Here is a 19,622-nt window from a genome sequence, read left to right as displayed (position 1 = left end):
CCACAGCGCCATCCGTGTCCCTTCAAATTATAAACATACAAAGACCAAAAATGACATATTCCATATTCCACTCTAATATTCATCAAATGTATAATTTATTTCTAAATCATCAAGCCTTAAATGCGTAACTTTAATGCAATGTATTAAAATATAAATATATCCTCTAATATATATATATTTAATATTGTTTGTATACCATAAATTATTCATCATAATAGTAATGAAAAGGTTTTTAATTATACTAGTTGATGTTCTTGTTTCATATATTTAATAATGGGAGATGATAAGGTTCTCAAATTGTTCTTTGTTTACCTTTCCTTAAGTGTACCATTTCTGTTAATTTGCTCGTTGTGGCAAGATATCAAACTGCATTAAACCATTCTTGTTGTATTGGGACTATTGGAACACTCCATTTAGATGCTCTGAAATAATTTTCAATTTTTTTGCTTTGCTTTTGGTAGCAGTTAATAGAACCCCAAAATAAATTTCATTGTTCTGATGTCACATTTTTTAAAGTTATCCTAGAAGAATATCATATGTATGTAGTATTCAACCATTTCTCAATGATCGGTTCTGAAAAATTCTAAAACTTCTCATGTGTCCATCAAATGTCAGTTTTAAACATTTCTTTCCAATAAAACTGAACATTGTTCATTGTCTAATTTTAAATTGTATTATAAACTTGAGCAAACTGGACTTTCTACTAGATTTAGGCCAATGTCCCTCTAATTGTTCAAAGTATCCAGTTGCCTCATGTCTGGTTTATGTTCTTTCTAAAGCACAGTTTGCACAAATAAAAGTAAGAAAGCTATACATTAGCATTTAAAAATCATGTCTAAAATAATTAAACTATACTGAATTACTCTTGAGCTAAGAATTAACTGAAATCGTTTCCATTTCTTGTTTTGTTTTTAATCTTAAGTAATTCACCGGAGTATGCATGATATGATTAAACCTCACCTGGCAATCATAGGCATCCATTAATAGCTTTCCTTCATTGATTGAAACATATTAATTAAGAAAAGGCCCTAACCAGGAGCTCCTTCCCTGATCTATATGCACAGTTTAATAATAATCATACTGTGTGATTAGAATGATTATGGGGGACACTGTGAAAAATTCATTTGCCGCGAATAAGCCAACAACTTTGCATCTGTGTTGAGAAACAATTATAGACCTTAATTGGGAGCCCATGTAATGATGACAGCAGTTATTTCAGTGATTGATTCTGAAATTAAAGTGAGCTGGCAAATTAAACACCAGTACATCCAGAGCTAGAAAACTGAGAACAAGTTTTGGGTCCAGGGCATGTTAATTGCACATATATTGAAATAAATGGGGAGAGGAGTCAAAATGATCAGCAACTGCAGCCAACTATTACAATACAATACAGAGGTACCACTTAATTCATTCTGGAGGTCCGTTCTTAACCTGAAACCATTCTTAACCTGAGGTACCACTTTAGCTAAAGGGGGCCTCCCACTGCCGCCGCTGCGCAATTTCTGTTCTCATCTTGAGGTAAATTTCTTAACCCCGAGGTACTACTTTCGGGTTAGCGGTGTCTGTAACCCAAATTGTTTGTAACCTGAAGTGTTTGTAACCCGAGGTACCACTGTACTGATGTGCTGTAGATACCTTATGACTGCTTGATGCTCCAACATTCGTAAATCAGTAGGGGTTTCCAGTTTCACAGTAGATTAGAGAGTGGTGGTTTTTATGAGGTCATATATCCCAGCAATTTTGTACTCGCTGTTGACCAGCTCAGACCATTTCCTTCATGAGTGATGTTTACAGACAGCAATGCATTCTAAGCTACAAAAATGGTGAGGAGCGAACATTTAATTCAGGTTTGTTTCTAGTGGAATAAATCCAGGTAAAACAGAAGTGATGGCGGAACTAATACAACCAGGCTACAGACATTCATTGACATTCCAAGGTTTCAGGAGGGGAATTCGGAAAGACTTATTTAGTGTACCTCTCCTCGTCTCTTTTTTTTGCCACTGTCAGAAAAGGAGAAACACCAGTGAGCTTCCTGCTGTAGTGGGGGCCTCTCAGTAGGTGGCCAACCATGCCCAATCCTAATACTGCTCCAACCTGCAATAGAGCAGGGCTCCAGTTACATGGAAGAGCTGGAGGAGGGATCTGATCTCCCTTACATTTCGTGACAGGTCATTTAGCTACCAATACTAGAAGGCTACAGTTCTGTGTGCCTGTGAGAGTTGGTTGAGAATTTGTGTGGTTATCATTAATGGTCTATGGAAGCTAGGGATGCACCTATTCCTGGACCCTTTTTAATTATGTGTGGCCCTAATCTCTGTCTTGTATAGTGTGACAGTGGATGATGATACTAGCAGGGAGGACAGGTAGCAAGGAGTTGTGAAGATGATGCCTCAGTTTCAGAGGTGATAGACAGAGGAAATTATACTTGGAGTGGAGTGGCTGACCTCCATCTGGGGCAGAGACCTAGATATTTGATCCATATCCCCATTTCAGCCCTCCTACTCTCCCAGAAGTTTCTGGTATCTTACCTGTTGATCCCTTTGGTTTGGTGTTATTGAATGTCAGGTCAGTCCGTAATGAGATCATTCTCATCCATGACTTGGTTGTGGATGAAGGGGCTGACGTGATGTGTATTACCAAGACTTAGGTGGGTAAACTGGGTGTCCATCAGCCTGTGCCCAATTGGGTACTCTGTGCAGCACCAGACTAGAACGGGGAGTCAAGTGTGGTGGGGTGTTGCTATTGTCCATAGAAGCACTATTTCTGCTACCAGAAAAGCTTTTGATATTGGACTGGGTTTAGCAGGTCTGCACTTGATGTTGGACCAGATTAAGGAAACAGTTGTTCTATCAACCACTCTGTGGCTCAGCAGAGCACTCTCTTTCTGACGGAGCTAGCTGAAGTGGTCTCTGGTATAGTGTTGGAAGACACCAGGATGATCAGAAATAATAATACCCAGGTCAGAAGCTACACTGGGCATGCATAGTTGTTTGGAGCATTGTGTCTGTGAATGTCAGCGGTGCCAGGAATGTGGTTTTACATAAGTGATGAGAATTCTGTTTTGCTACAACAAATGGTTAATCCACAGGACATTTTTGTTCTTGTGGAAAATATGATTATCTATGAAACACAATTTATTTTGGCATTTGTAAATAGCTGTGATATGTTGCAGACACGATTCATTTTCTCTCTAACGGGCTAACAGAGACAAATCATGTTTTAAAATAACAGTGTTATCATTATTACATTATCAATCTCAAACTAGTGGTATAAAAACATTCCTTTTCTGCTTTCTTCTTGCCCTTTGAAATATAATTTGTTCTGATTTATATCTCTGAAATCATTGCTATAAGCAAATTTATTACATCACTGGCAAAGACTGTAAAATATTTCTAGGTACCTTTTATAGTAAGAAAAGGATGTAGTTGTGTCATCCTCCTATTGCATTTGAATGTATAACTTCGTATGTATGAATAAGTTATAATTATTTTTTGTAGACATTTGGATGCTTGCCTAGGATACACCATTAAATAGAGAGGATTTTTCAAACAGTAAAATTTACAGGGGAATTTACAAGATGGATATAAAAACCAGTCTGCTGTGAAATATGGTATGATATTCTAATATTTTAACCATGGTTTTATTGTTGCAGGTAAGCTACAGGACACTATTTAAAAAAGAAACCTGAATAGCCTCCGTAAATTATAAGTATAATTTGATTTTTTTCCCTCAAAGGTGGAAGCAAAATGGCACAGATATTGATCTCACCATGAGTTATCACTACAGGCTGCTTGGAGGCAGCTTGGCAATCAATAACCCACATAAAAAACAGGATATTGGAACATACCAGTGTTTGGTCACAAATTCGTTTGGAACAATTCTGAGCAGGAAAGCAAAACTCCAGTTTGCATGTAAGTTGCATGGATATTTTATTTCCTCATCAATTTTATTTTTGCAAACAATGTATTAGGCAATTAAAACATCAATGAAATTTGCTATGAAATGATTGAACTTGCTCATCTTTCCCTTTTCATGCTGAATTCCAATATCTTTCCCCAGTAAACAGCAATAATGAGACAGATATACTGGTCCTTGCAACACACAACAATTATCTACAATCGAGGGAAAGGTCAAGAAAGATGAACACAATTAGGTTTTGCTTAATAGAGCTGTTGCTATTCCCTCACCCCACCCCCACCCCCTGGGATGCCTTTTTTCATGGTCCGATTGCTATTTGTAAGATACCTGCTCCTCACCCCTCTCTAGGTTGGAAAATGAAGTAATCACAAAAGTATAATGATGTCCAGCAGAGTCACAGAAATGTCACACATGGTAATTACCTTACTGACATTTAGTTGCATTAACAGGAATATACACCTCCGCACATTTGCTTTGTAATTGGCGTGCCATTGTTGCCTGCACCTAAAATATGTAGCTGTCCTTTAAGCACAGGTGTATGTGTGCCCACGCATAGTGAAAGCAATAATAAAATCCAGTAGACCACACTCACGCACGCACGCAAACACAGAGAGAGATGGAAAAGATAGAAGAAATTTATGCAGCCACATTCTTCCCTACACCAGAGAAGTATAAGCATATCTAGGTATAAGTATAAGCCAGGGAAGTCAAATAGTGCTCCTGAGTTTCCGTTCCATGAACAGAACAAGGCACTGCTCACGAAAGGAGAGCTTTGCTCATGGACGAACCTGTTCTACTTAGAGGACACGTTAGTGTGTGGAGCTCTTCCTTGAATAGAAGGCTATTGTGTTCATGGGGGGGCAAACGTCTGATCCAAGCCATCAGCAGCAATCCAGCCAGAGAGCCTCATCTATCAAATTGGGCACTCCCCCCACTGTAGAAGCTTGAGACTGCAATTCTAAACACATTCAGACGGGTGAAAGCCCCACTGAACTCAGTCGCTTATGAGAAAAGAACACATTGGACCGATCCGTTAGGGTTCTCCGCCGCGTACAGCTCTAGATCACAGCCCTTGCCTTTTTATTCTTGCATCTCTTGTGAGAGCAGCTCTTCTTCAAAAAGCAGCTTGGAGAAAGTTGCACGTCCCCCACCCCGCCGCCACCTCCCTGCCATCCTCCTTTCGTCGTCCTCCATCTGGGCTGGCTGCCGCACTAAGAGAGCAATTGTTTTTAATGCTCATTAATAAAATATACTTCGAAAGGCAGCCTCGTGGAGCTGTTTCAGACATCGGTGCTGGTATTAATTATTAATCCTTTTCTGTTCCTATTACAAATTGCCTGTCACAGAGGTCATAGAAAGGAGGCTGTAGAAACGGTGATGGTTCACCGACTTGTGCATGTGTGCAAAGGTGGTCATTCCTGTCTCTTTCTGCCATGGTCTTAAGCCATTTTTCTTCTGACTGTTCAAAGGTAAAAGCAAACTGACTGATGGAAATGGCTATCAAAGTAGGACTGGAAACATCAGGACATGAAGTGCTCGGCGAACAGTCTGCTTTAATGCTCTCTGTGGAACCAGCACAGAATGAACTTCTCTACCCCCGACTCTGTGTTATCCCTTGTAGGGAAACGTACTGTCATAATTCACACTATGACTCGTGTTGTTCAGCATTATGGCTCGTTTGTGGAAAGCTGGTCAGGGGGATGTCAATTCCTGTGGAGACTATAATGTGTAGCCCACTTCAAAGTATTCAAGTGGTGATAAATTTGTATTCAGCCACTTACTCGAGAGTGAGTGTATTTATATGTGGTTGGTGGTGGTGGTGGTGGTTTCAGTCATCCTGGGTTAGGAAGCAGGCTTCTTTTTAAACATGCGCCACGAGAAAAAGGAAAAACCTCAAGCTGACAAGAAGCTGAAAGGTTTCTTATTACGAAAGAGATTTATATGCATTTTATCAATGCATTTTGAGAAATCCTTGGGTTTGTTTTGACATAAGCAATATGAGACTGAATGACTTAGTCCAAATGGGAGTCCACAATGCGTTGTATCAGGGGAAACTCTTGCAGCAGCATGTACATGAGTCAAAACTGCATATAAAAATGTGTTTATTAGGAGAAATTTGCATGCTGATGATTTTTTTTGTTAATTTTTAAAAAAAAAACACACACTAGACAAACACGATTTTCTTCAAAATGTGAAGAACTGAATTTAAGATTGGAAAAATGAGAAACCTAGAGATCAAAATTGTCAGATCTTCCCATCCCTTCTCCTAGACAGAGGGTCTTTTCTGTAGCAGTACCCCAGTTGTAGATCTGTGATCTTGGAGACATTTAGCTGGCATATTTATTACTTTTAAAAATTATGATGATGATGATGATGATGATGATGATGATGATGTTATTGTTATTATTAAACTTATACCCTGCCCATATTACTGGATTGCCCCAGCCACTTTTTGCGGCTTTCTAAACTCTTTTAAAAGTAATCAATATTGCCCCATCATAAAACTTAAACCCAAACCAAAACCTGGTACTTCTATTCCTTGCCTGCACTGGTTTGCTTTCAGTTTATTTATTTGTAATTATTTATTTTACTTATTTAATATATCTATATCCTGCCTTATATCCTGAGAGCCAGTGTGGTGTAGTGGTTAAGAGCAGTAGTCTCGTAATCTGGGGAACCGGGTTCGCGTCTCCGCTCCTCCACATGCAGCTGCTGGGTGACCTTGGGCTAGTCACACTTCTTTGAAGTCTCTCAGCCCCACTCACCTCACAGAGTGTTTGTTGTGGGGGAGGAAGGGAAAGGAGAATGTTAGCCGCTTTGAGACTCCTTAAAGGGAGTGAAAGGCGGGATATCAAATCCAAACTCTTCTTCTTTCTCCCAAATCGGAATTCAAGGCAACTTCCAACATTTAAAAGCACCAATTATAGAATACAGAAGAATAAAAATAAACTCGTTATAAGCAATAATTAAAACAACAACATCACAACATAGTTGAAACCAGCAATTAAAATACAATTTGTCCTGACAGCATCATCTGTGCCTATGTTTCCAAAGCCTCTCTGAACAGGAAGTTCTTAGCCTGCTGTCAGAAAGAAAACAAAGAGGGAGCCATTTTAACCACTCTGCTCATTCATTCTTGGTACTGCCATGTTGCTTTAAGGGCTCTTACAGAGCCATGGTTATAGGGATAATTATATATACTCTGAATATGGCTTACTTGGTTATAACCCATACATTCCGTGAGCAAAAAGCTTATTCACTTTTGTGGATCCAGGTTCCATCTTGAGCTAGTATGGGGAGGAGAGAAGTGACACATAAATAGAGAGGATCAATTATAAGCAAAGGAAAAACAAAATTTTATGCAGCTCTTTGTCTGTTTGTCTGTCTGTCTGTCTCTGATGAGGAAAGAAGCCTTGGACTCATTGTGAAAATTTACTGTTCATACCAGACAACATTATCTGCAGTTTGGTCCCCTCGGTTAAGGAAATCCAAGGCGATGATCCATGAAACTCTCATGTACTGTAGGCTTTAAGCCAATGGACTAGAAAGAACTGATATTAGTTTAGATAAAAGGCACAGAAGGAAGGACTTACTAATGTTTTTTGAATCATAAGAAGCCTGGTAAAAGTATAGCTTGGAGCTAATTTCAAGTACTAGTTCCTAAACTGCTGGTTAGCAGAAGCCAGGATCACAGTAACTGCCCCTGCAGTGCAATAATGTTCAAATGCCATATAAATATATGGGCACATTGATCCCTTGCGCTGGATTAAATGATATCATCTGTGGCAGAGTCTAAGCTTTCTTAATAATCTTTATGGTCACAAGATCAAGAGAATTTATAGATGACAACTGTAGACGTTCTGCAACTAGATGTAAACTGCACCATTCAGAGCAAAATCTTCGGGTCTGCATATCTAAGACGCTTGTGTTTTTTAAGACAGAACAACATTTCTGATGTCACATTTCCCAATTGTGTCTTTTAGTAGTGTAATTAAAAATTGTTATGTCTGCCTGAACTTCAACTTGTACATTCATCATCATGTTTGTGGGATTTGTTAATATTAAATTTATTTTTTCTGTATTGTGGTCATAAAATAGAACCACCAGAGAGCTATGTTTAAATGATATTTTAAAATAGTTAAATAGTTATAATGACAGTAGTGATAATAATATTAGCATGTAAGGTAAAGGTAAAGAATCCCTGGATGGTTAAGTCCTGTCAAAGGCAACTATGGGGTGCAATGCTCATCTTGCTTTTCAGGCCAAGGGAGCTGGCATTTGTCCACAGCTCCCTTGGCCTGACAGTTTTCTGGGTCATGTGGCCAGTATGACTAAACCACTTCTGGCACAATGGAACACCGTGGCAGAAACCAGAGCACACAGAAACGCCATTTACCATATACCTTGGTACTCAGACAGCTTGGCTCCCGAACAAATTGGCCTCTGAACACTACAAACCCAGAAGTGAGTGTTCCTGTTTGTGAACATTTTTTGGAAGCCGAACGTCCGATGCGGCTTCTGATTGAGTGCAGGAAGCTCCTGCAGCCAGTCGGAAGCCGCGTCTTGGTTTTCGAATGGTTTCAGGAGTTGAACGGACTCCCAGACGGATTAAGTTTGACAGCCAAGGTACCACTGTACTATATTATATTTAGCATATACTATATTAATGGTCGAAGGGACTCAGGTGGCGCTGTGGGTTAAACCAAAGAGCCTAGGACTTGCCAATCAGAAGGTCAGTGGTTCAAATCCCTGCGATAGGGTGAGCTCCCGTTGCTCGGTCCCTGCTCCTGCCAACCTAGCAGTTCAAAAGCACATCAAAAGTGCAAGTAGGTAAATAGGTACCGCTCCGGTGTGAAGGTAAATGGCATTTCTGTGCACTGCTCTGGTTCACCAGAAGCGGCTTAGTCATGCTGGCCCATGACCCGGAAGCTGTACGCCGGCTCCCTCGGCCGATAAAGCGAGATGAGCGCTGCAACCCCAGAGTCGGTCACAACTGGACCTAATGGTCAGGGGTCCTTTTACCTTTATATTAATGGTTACCATCAGCCTGACAATGACCAACATTTTGGGTCAGAACATCACCTGCATTCCACACATTAGCAATGCTCACCGCATACTTGAGGTGGTAGATGATTTTGTTAGCCTGAGTTCCACCATAACCAGCAATCTTTCCATCCCTGCTGAATTTGACAAGCATATTGGCAAGGCAGCTAAGGCAATGGCTCATCTCTCCAAAAGGGTATGGGAGAATGTGATGCTAACATTCAATACCAAGATGAAGGTCTATCAGGATTGTGTGTTGAGCATGCTGCTTTATGGAAGTGAGTTGTGGGCAACTTACAACCCGCAGGAACGTTGCCTCAACACCTTCCACATGTGCTGCATCAGGAAGATTTTGGGTATCGCATGGCAGGACAGAATCTCAAACAAAGATGTGTTCTCCCAAGCCCACATTCCCAGCATGTTTGCACTTCTGTCTTAGGATTCCCAAGGATGTGCTCTATGGGGAACTGACTTCAGGCACCAGGCCCATTGGCAGACCAGCTTCAGATCCTTTCACAGTCCTTTAGAAGTGGTGTTATGTGGGAAGCTGCCTTATGCTGAATCAGACAACTCATCCATGTATCTCAGTATTGATTACAGTGACTTGCAGTGTTTAGCATCTTTCAGTCAGGGGACATTTTCAACCCTACCTGGAGATGCCAGGAACTGAGCCTCAGACCTTCTGCATTCAATGCAGATGCCCTACCACTAAAGCAGATGCCATGCCACTATGTGGTACTGGCAGTATGCCTCCTTCAGTGAAAGCTGCTGTGTTCTAATATCACTTCAAGCTTCCGAACACTCTTCAAGAATAGCTCTGTGTAAAGCTTACTTGTTACACAGTAAGCAAGTTTGAGATTGCAGAAATAAATGTGCAATATGATGACAGCGCAGCAGAGCATATGGCAAGCTTTTCTAAACTTCTCAGAGGGAAGATTTTTTCAGTGTTATCCCAGTAGTGCATAAGACCTCCATTTCTGGTTTCAGCTAAATTCAGTCATAAGCAGCACTATTCTTCTAGAAAAAGAGATGCTGGAACTCACCATGAATGCCTCCCTTGTTCTTTTATAATGGCAATGGAGAGGTGCTGGAACTGAGTTCCGGCTGAAAACAAACAAACCTGGGTCATAAGCCTTTTAATTGAGTTTGTTTTCAAGTGTTGTACAGTGGTACCTCGGGTTAAGAACTTAATTCATTCTGGAGGTCCGTTCTTAACCTGAAACTGTTCTTAACCTGAATTGGCGATGCCGCCGCCACACAATTTCTGTTCTCATCCTGAAGCAAAGTTCTTAACCCAAGATACTATTTCTGGGTTAGCGGAGTCTGTAACCTGAAGCGTCTGTAACCTTAGGCGTCTGTAACCCGAGGTACCACTGTATTTTAGAAATGCTGTGACACATACACACACACTAAAATGGATGAAATAGATAAGGGAATGTAGACTGCATAGTAAGAGCTTGAAAATACTGTTGCATGCCACCTAAATCCTTACCCAGGATCTGTGTTTTCTTTGGGAATCAGGCACAGCCGAAGCTGTGGTGTCTTTATGATATTTGGTTTACTTTCACACATATACAACCTGAGCCTGCAATGGAGGGGTTCACAGCATTAACATCCCGAAAGTGTCTTATTTCTCCCATAGCCACAGCCTTGGTTTCAAACAGAAATCAACCACTGCTATTTCTCTCTGGCTTTCCAGCTTGCAGCTTTGCTTCTCAGTCACACCATGGCAAAACTCAACTCTAAACTCATGCTTTGTCCTTCTAACCATCTCTGAGTTGTGGGAGAGGCCTCACCTATTTGCTGTCTTGCACAGAGCCCACATTCCTTGCTGTCTTAATGGCCCATCACCCAGGTGAGCACCTCAACACAAGAACCTAGCCTGGCTTAACACATTCTGGATCCAGGGGTTAGTGGGTGGGCAGAAGTATACAGCCTACCCCACCAAACTCATCACAACACAATTAGAATACATAAAATATGCAAGAAGAAAATTGTCCACATATAATAGCAGGGTGTCTTACTGTCAGCTGGCTACCAGAGTTATATTGTCATCAAGAACTCTTCACACAAGATGTTTTCCTACATGGACATAACTTTGATACAGCAAAACTGTTCTGTGTGAAATGGCCTTTTTTGCTGAAACATCTAGAAACCAAGCTTCAGGTCAGCAGCAATCTGGATTGAAATAAACTAGGATTCCTGCACAGAAAACAGACAACCTGAAGAATGAGCACCAAAACAAAGAGGACTCCAGTGACCTCTTTGGAACATGGAGACAAGAGCATGAGAAGCTGCCTTACACTTTGAGCACTGTTATCTCAGGCAGATGGCTCAGTTGGTAGAACCTGAGACTCTTAATCTCAGGGTCATGGGTTTGAACCCAACCTTGGGCAAAAGATTCCTGTGGTGAAAGGGAGTCAGACTAGATGACCCTCATGATCCCTTCCAACTCTACAATTCTATGATTGGCAGCAGCTCTCCTAAATAGCTCAGCATTAGATATGTTGGCCTTGAAATTGACCAAAGCAGAACGTATCAGGACTTGCATCATGCAATCTGAAGGAGAAGGAGAAAAAGGGGGTTCTAAGGAAGACAGAGGCACTAATTTGGTACAGTTGCAGTTTAAAGTATATGGATACATAGGTACATAGTTGTGTGAGTAATCCAAAACTCATATTAATGTGTAGAGTACTGAATTGCTATGCATACCTAAAGCACAATAACTATTTTTTATAGCAAAGGTGTTAGATAAAGCAATGTTGCAGGTTTTACTCAATGGCGTTTTTTGTTTCTTGTTAGCTTCTTTCCCTGACTATGACAGTGGCATTGTCCACAGGCATCTTGAATCTAGGGGCCTGCTGTTTTCAGTATTACCTCCTTGGTAATATAGGAAAATGGTATTAAATATAAATGTCATAGAGGAAACAAAAAGGCACCATTTAGATTCTGTATTCAAACTGTCAGAAATAGTAGCCATTCATTCTTGACGTCAACAATGCCAAGAAAATAGAAAGGGTCTGGGAATATTTGAACTCTAAAGTAGATCCACCCCCCCTTAGTCTGAAATGCAGTTGAGAGGCACAATCTTCATGAATATTAATTTGTTGTGCATAATGTATTATTATGAATGAAGCTTACATAACTCAGATTTAAATGGTGTTTTTAAACGCACAAAAATTCATTAGAATGCTAGGGAATGTTTTCATTATTGCACCACTTTTATGTAAAAGTAAGTCAATGTAAATAAATAGGTGTAAGGGAAATATCCTCATTGAGCTGAATATTAACAGGGGCATCACAACTTCTTTTTCCACTGTCCTAAATAGCCAGGCTATATGTAATTACACTGTTGCTGTTGTTGTTTAGTCGTGTCCGACTCTTCGTGACCCCATGGACCAGAGCACGCCAGGCCGCAGTTTGGTCAAAATCATGCTGATAGCTTCGAGAACACTGTCCAACCATCTCATCCTCTGTCGTCCCCTTCTCCTTGTGCCCTCCATCTTTCCCAACATCAGGGTCTTTTCCAGGGAGTCTTCTCTTCTCATGAGGTGGCCAAAGTACTGGAGCCTCAGCTTCACGATCTGTCCTTCCAGTGAGCATTCAGGGATGATTTCATTAAGAATGGAGAGGTTTGATCTTCTTGCAGTCCATGGGACTCTCAAGAGTCTCATCAAACACCATAATTCAAAAGCATCAATTCTTCAGTGATCAGCCTTCTTTATGGTCCAGCTCTCACTTCCATACATCACTAATGGGAAAACCATAGCTTTAACTATACAGACCTTTGTTGGCAAGGTGATGTCTCTGTGTTTTATGATGTTGCTGCTTTTTATACACTGTTGTGGTTGTTGCCAATTAAAGATAGCTCAGGATTACAAAGGTTGCAAGCCTCCAAGCTAAATACAGGCTGCCAGCCATTTATAGTTTCCCACAGCAGCCTGGGGTGACAAAACCAGGAAGATTGCTAAGTACTGGCAGACCAGATTGGTGGGTCACAAGTTGTGTTCATTTTTGGCACCTTTCATAAGCTTGCCTCCTGGGATGAGCACTGCATCCCATGATCACTTGCTTGTGGTAACGGTCTTTCACAACCGTGCGGTGACTTGATAGCTGAAGTTAATGTACAGTAAACATGCTTCTCTATACAGAGCCAAATCTGCACTTTGATGGGTACATACTGTTCACAAATGGGTCAGTTGTTCATTTATTTTAATGTCAAGAGTATATTGTACTTTCAAATTTCCTCCTTCATGGAAATCAAAGAACAGAAGGGCATAAGAGGCTCTGTAGTCACAAGAAGAAGAAGAAGAAGAAGAGTTTGGATTTGATATCCCACCTTTCACTCCCTTTCACTCCCTATACAGTGGTGCCCCGCAAGACAAAATTAATTCATTCTGCGAGTTTCTTCGTCTTGCGGGTTTTTTCGTCTTGCGAAGCACGGTTATTAGCGGATTAGCAGATAAGCGGCAATTAGCGGTTTAGCGGCTTAGCGGCTATTAACAGCTTAGCGGATTAGCGGATAAGCGGCAATTAGCGGCTTAGCGGCTTTAAGAAAAAGGAAAATACTCGCAAGAACTCGAAAAAAATTTCGTCTTGCAAAGCAAGCCCATAGGGAAATTCGTCTTGCGAAGCGGCTAAAAAATCGTCTTGCGCGTTTTTCGTTTAGCGAGGCATTCATCTTGCAGGGTATCACTGTACAAGACATTTGTATACTAGGTTGATGGTGGAACACCCTCCCCAGTTAAGTTTTTTTCCTCCTTCCATTTATATTTTCTGTTGGCTCTGTTGTTCAGCTCTCTGTTTTTATATTGGGATATTTCTTTGGGGGTTGTGACCAATACTAGCCCTGCTCAGAGCAGACCCATTGAAATGAATGATTCAAAGCCAATCATGTTCATCAGTTTTAATGGATGTACTTCTGTTCATGTTTTACTGTTTAAATGACTGCAAGACTCCATATAGACTGATCTGGATGAAAGGCAGGGTAAAGGTTTGTGGGATCTAATTCTGTACTAACTTACACTAGAGTAAGTTCAATTGAAATCAGTTGGACTTACTTTTAAGCAGACATGTGTTTTGTCTGTTTTATAGATGGCTTAAAAAAAAACAACCTAGCCTTCAGTCCTCAATTCAGACATATTTTTTTCATATGATAAGAAACAGAAGGGAAATGATGTTGAGGAATGGATGGAAGTGGGGAAGAGCACAGGCATGAAACAAAAATACCACTCATAACTATTCATGGAGGGTAAGAACAGCAGACCAAATATTATTTAAAATAACCAATTTGTCTGGGATGTGAAATGAGGTTCCTTCTAATACATGCAAATCATTCTGTCTCAGGCTCTGTCACTAATCAGAGGAAGGGATGATGGTTCCTATTTAACTCAGTTCACTTCCATTGCCACGTGAAAGTCACTTGTCTGTCACCAACTGTGATTTTAGCTTGTTAATTTCAAGAGATATTGACAAGCGCTTTAATTCACATACAAGATTAATGGGCTGCATAGGGAAGCAATACCCCAGAGTCAGACAGCCCTTTCACACTTGTAAATTGTCCACATTGTAAAAAGCTTTCCCTCCTGTTGTAAACAGGGCTGGAGCTGTTAATAAAGGAGCTTTTGTTTGGCATCTCAGGGTGAGATTTCAATGGGCGAGCTTGCAGAGTAAGCAAAAACATTCCTCGCTGAGGGAGCTGCATTGAAGCCTGTTGCTAATTGCTCCTCAGGAAAGCCGATGAAGTTCCACAATAATTTCCCATCCTTTTGTCCAGGAATAAAGTGCAGTGCTGGCAAGCATGCTTGAGGAAGCTTGGATCCATACCAAGGATCAGAAGCGCTGCAAGGAACCTGGGATGCCTGAGTGCCCTGACATATTCTTTGCGGTTTAGCCACGGCAGGTGTCTCTCAGAAGCTATGTTGATAATGGTGGCTTATAGGGAAATGAGGCACTTTCTTCAGGACTTGACTTTCCATTCTGCAAATGGGGAAATGAACTGATTGTTAATGTTGAGCGATGAAGCACTGAGAATATTTCATTTCTTTATTTCCTGCCCTTTACCCAAATGTTCCAGGGCATTAAAATAGCATAGAAAACAGTTTAAAACAAGTTACAATCATAAAAATAAGATGGGTCCTAAAATATATACAGTCGTACCTTAGATCTCAAATGCCTTGGCTCCTGAACAAATCAGCTCCTGAATGGTCGAAACCCAGAAGTGAGTATTCTGGTTTTCGAACGATTTTTGGAAGCCGAAACTCCGCCGTGGCTTCCAAACAGAAGCCACGCCTTGGTTTTGAATGGTTCTGGGAGTTGAACGAACTCCCAGAATACATTCTGTTCAAGAACCAAGGTACAACTGCACACCTCAAGTGTCTTCAACATACTCAGGAAGCTGTACAATGAGGTCACCAGATGCACCTCTGTGGGGAAGGAGTTCCAAAGCTTTGGGGCCACCACAGAGAATGCTCTGTTCTGGGCCACCCACCCCTTGAGTCTCTGAGGGTGGAGGGACTGCCAAAAGGGTCCTACCTTTCCTCTGAAGAGGTCAAGGTGGCATACAAGCTTCCCCATTCTACCCTCACAACATCCAGAAGCCATGGACATGGAGAATGGCCCAAGTAAACTTTATGGCTGAGTGCTGATTTTAAACTTTGTCTCCCAGGTCCTAGTTCAACACTCTAACGACTCCATTGGCTTTCATTGTGGGTGCCAGTGGGCCCAGATCCTGAGTGATATTTTAATTGTTATATTTAGCCATAACCTTTGGAATTTTCTAGGCAACCAAAACTCCTATCCTTGAGTCCAGTGCACCTCCAAGTATCAGGCCTGGTTTTGTAGCAGAACAACATGCAGCCTTCAAGAGTGTAGGAGTCCCAGGTGTCTCCCGGAGTGTAGAAATAAATCACAGGAAACTAGGGAGGTACTGAGCAGCATAATTCTATTCCATTTCAGCTTCACTTTCCAGTCATTGGTCTGTTCTGCCCCATTTTTCATGGATTTTTTAAAAAAAGAATACACAAAAAGTACACTTAAATCATAGTTATTTTTTACACATGTTTTACTGAAATATTGAAGTAAAATACACATTTTTACCAATGCTTTTTAGTGGGAGTTGCATTCCAACAGCCAAGTGAATTTGAGATTGTAAGATCTGGTCAATCCACAGTTGGACAAGTCACTTGATAAGCTGTTGCAGTTGATGCTGAATCATAGGCCTGGCAATGTAGAAGTGCTGAATAAATGTGTATGTGCAGAGATGGAGCTTTTGAATTGTGCAGCAAACATAAAAGCTCACTTTCCCCCTGATTATTTCATCATGTTGTTTACCTTTGAGTGCACACAAATTGCATGAGCACCAGAAAGCAATACAGCATAGCTCAGAATGTCACAACCCTGGGTTTTTTTGGTGTTTTTTTAAAAAACTTGTAGCATATGTTTGGAAGCAGAAAATGGGAAAATCAATGCAGCTAAATCAGATCAGATATTCTGAAATGTACAAAAGCTGAGGATGCATGAATTTCTTTTCTCTTGGCTTCTCTGTCTCTGGTCCAGATGGTGTCCTGCTGCGTTACACACCAGTTCTGGTCTGGAATTACTGTTAGTGCTGCTATTTCATCGCAATTTAAAGATCCCATGTATGTAGGGAAGTTGTGCTATCACAGTCATGGTAAGCTAATCCCCTACAACAGTTTGTATACTGATCTTTACTGGCAAAGTCCCATCAGGACAATTGGATGTGGTTGGGGAATTTGGAAAGGGAAATGAAGAAGCATCCATCCATCCATTTGTTTTAATTTGTTATGTACATATCCTGATTCCAGTCCTCCTATGAAAATGTCAAGGTGTTGGATGTTGAGTAGTCAGGTTCAAATCCTTACTCTGAAACTTAATGACCGGCCAAACACTAGTCACTTTATTTCAGGGGTACTGTTCACTTTAACATCATTCTGTCTCAGGTGGCAAAATGACTTGGACCACTCCTGCTTGTTTATTTACAGCCAGCCATTTGCAGAGCAGAATCAATAATTTGGGGTGTCTTTAACTCCTGTTCCTGGGTTTTCCAACAATCACATCCACTTTCCAAGTGAGCCACAGTCAAGTCAGCTCACAATCTTTGAGCTACAGCACTTCCTGGTCCGATAAATCAGATTCAGATATATATATGCCTCCTTCCATAATATCTCTCTTTAACAAACATGAATAATTTGACAACATTTTAAATTTTCATATGAAATTTTACCTCAGATTTGGAAGTGGTGCATGCAGAACATTACAACATGCAGGGGGAAACACTAAATGTAAACATGATAAATCAAAAAGAATAAAGTCTTCACCATGGACGAACTTCATCCCAATGTAATTTGGGGTGCCCTACTTAAGTTTCAGTTTTCGTTGCTGGCCCTCCCATCAAGCAGAGTGAGGGAGCCAACGCTGTGGTGCAGAAGCAGCAGTGAGGACAATGTTGGACAACAAAGCTGTTTATACCATACAGCGTGCCTTGCACCCCTTAAGTTAGCTTACTTTCCCTAGGTGCACTGGAAGTAGCTCTCCCATCTCTAGTGTTGAAATAAGATCAAACTGCCAGTCCAATTGGCTGTGATGAGGGACACCGTCTTCTCCATCACCTCAGACAGCAAGATGGCAGGGGCTAGGGTTGCCATATTTCAAAAAGTTAAAAACCAGGACACCCCAAAAGTTGTTGAGCTTTTCTTAGGAATACCTCAACCTTGTTGAGCTTTTTAAAGACAATCCCTGACATTGTTGAGCATTTTTCTTTACAAAAACACTGAGAAAAATGCAATTTTTTGATTGACTTGCCTAAAATCCAGGACAAAGCACTGCCTTTTGGAAATTCCCCCAGATGTCAATTCTGCCTTTGAAATCCCAGTAATGTCTGGGAAAATCCGGACGTAAGGCAGCCCTAGCATGGACCGGCCTTGAGGCCTTTTTTGTGAGTGATATAACATGTATTCTACATGTAACATTCAAATATAATACAGTCATATACAGCCTCCAGAAAGTGCTCTTAGAAAAGCAATACGTGTTAGCGAGATATTGTTAGGAAGAAAACAGATAAAGGTCTCAAAGCAGTTAGATTTTTATTGATAAAATTTAATATTTTTGAAGGTTAAAGCCAGTCTCTTTATTTGCAGTGTTGGTAAAGTTCCCTTTACTGTCCAAGGTTCCAATAAATTATTGAATGTAATTTCCACCATATCCACCAGAGCTTTTCATTTTATTTTTGGTACAATTCAGACAAAAGATTGGAAAGGTTTGTTTAAAAAAGGAAAAATCAATAGATAGCAATAGATTTAAAAATATATATATTTGAAAGTTAGATGTGTCTACTACTCTACTCTACTACTACTGTACAATCATATATAAATATATTTAACAGAAGGTTTCCTGTAATAACATATTTAACAGCAAGGTTTCATCAGGAACACTCCTCTTGCAAAAGTAAGCAGGAACAGCACATTTTTGTGCAGGCCATGATCCAGTGAAAGAGCCTCACACATTATTGCAGGTATTTCTTGTTGCTGCTGAGGAAGATGAAAGAGGTCATTGCATTCCCAGATCTCAATCTTCCAAAACAGCAACAGAAATCAGTGTCCAAATGCTTCTGGGGTGCAACCAGGGATGTCACAGTAATCTGCCAAGCCTGATCACCTGTGTATATGTTGCCATACAGCTGGTCTTGAGAAGTATCCTACATTTGGCTCATGTCTGCCACTTTGTCATTTAGTTTCCATCAAGAGGTAGAGGAACAACTGTGTGCTGCTCTTTGTGATGACTCTAATAGGCAGGCAAGATGTACCATGTTGGTAGTCAGCTCTATGAAGGATGCAAGTTTAGCATGTCCTAGACTGAGCCTCAGATAAGGCTGCAGCTTAATCTGGGTAGTTAGTTTCACTCCCAGCAGCAGAATTTCCTACAGTTAAAGGGGACTTGCCTATTTCAGTGGCTCTCAACTCTTACAGTGTTGAGGAGGCAGTGGTTTCATTGGAGCTTCAGTGGCAATGCAATCGCCTTCTGCCAGACTGCTGCTAAAAGACTAACCTCCTGTGCTGGAGCTCTTGGTGCAGTAGGGACCATGTGGTTGAATGTGTGGACAATTCCTCCTCACTCTCTGATTCTTCCTCCAAGTTCCCCACTTTGTCCCCTCAAGAGGGGAAGTTGGACTCCAAGAACATGACAGACTATCATCAGCCGCTGGATGTGCAGGCTCTTGGCCTGTTGATTTGGATAGTGTGTGGAGAAACTCAAAGAACACAAAACCAGCAAAGAGCAGTTGTGAAACTGGCAAGCTCCTTCCTCTGCCCCCAATTTCTGCAGCACGTCTGTCTGCTATGCAACTGAAACAGGCTTGAAACCCATTTTCAGTTTTACTTCTACTATTATGGATCATTGCATAGGTGGGTGGAAAGGAACGCTAAAACATACTTTATGGTTTCTACCAAGTCCATCTAGCCCAGTGTGTACATAATCTGCCAATGAAGAGGGAAATGTGCACATTTCCCAGTTAATAGAATCCTAATAGCTCAGCTGCATGCTTGTACATTCTCAAGGCAATATGCATGCTCTCCAATAAGCATACCCTTTGTTCCTGTCAGAGATGAGCAACCTGTTACCTACAAGCCACATGCATCCCATTG

The 19,622-nt window shown here is 40.9% G+C and overlaps 1 protein-coding gene across 8 annotated transcripts in view; it reads left to right on the top strand.

Annotated features, from left to right (window-relative positions):
* The window catches only part of CNTN6 (contactin 6), a 180,722-nt gene that overhangs the window by 72,764 nt on the left and 88,336 nt on the right, over nt 1-19,622 (top strand). For 6 of the 8 annotated variants that reach the window (XR_008329092.1, XM_053378161.1, XM_053378160.1 and 3 more), the window contains exon 4: nt 3,736-3,911. The exons of 1 other annotated variant lie outside the window; for it this stretch is intronic. Coding sequence is in view for 5 of the 7 variants with exons in the window: in XM_053378161.1 (XP_053234136.1) it covers nt 3,736-3,911 (176 nt within the window). In the remaining 2 variants the exon portion in view is untranslated. Of the gene's footprint in view, nt 1-3,735; nt 3,912-19,622 lie in introns of those variants that run through there. One more of the 8 variants, XM_053378164.1, reaches the window with a different exon arrangement.

The sequence above is a fragment of the Podarcis raffonei genome, chromosome 2 (assembly GCF_027172205.1).
Source record: "Podarcis raffonei isolate rPodRaf1 chromosome 2, rPodRaf1.pri, whole genome shotgun sequence".
Classification (NCBI taxonomy): Eukaryota; Metazoa; Chordata; class Lepidosauria; order Squamata; family Lacertidae; genus Podarcis; species Podarcis raffonei.
The sequence above is the reverse complement of the archived record's forward strand: the minus strand, read 5'-3'. Positions and strand labels throughout refer to the sequence as shown.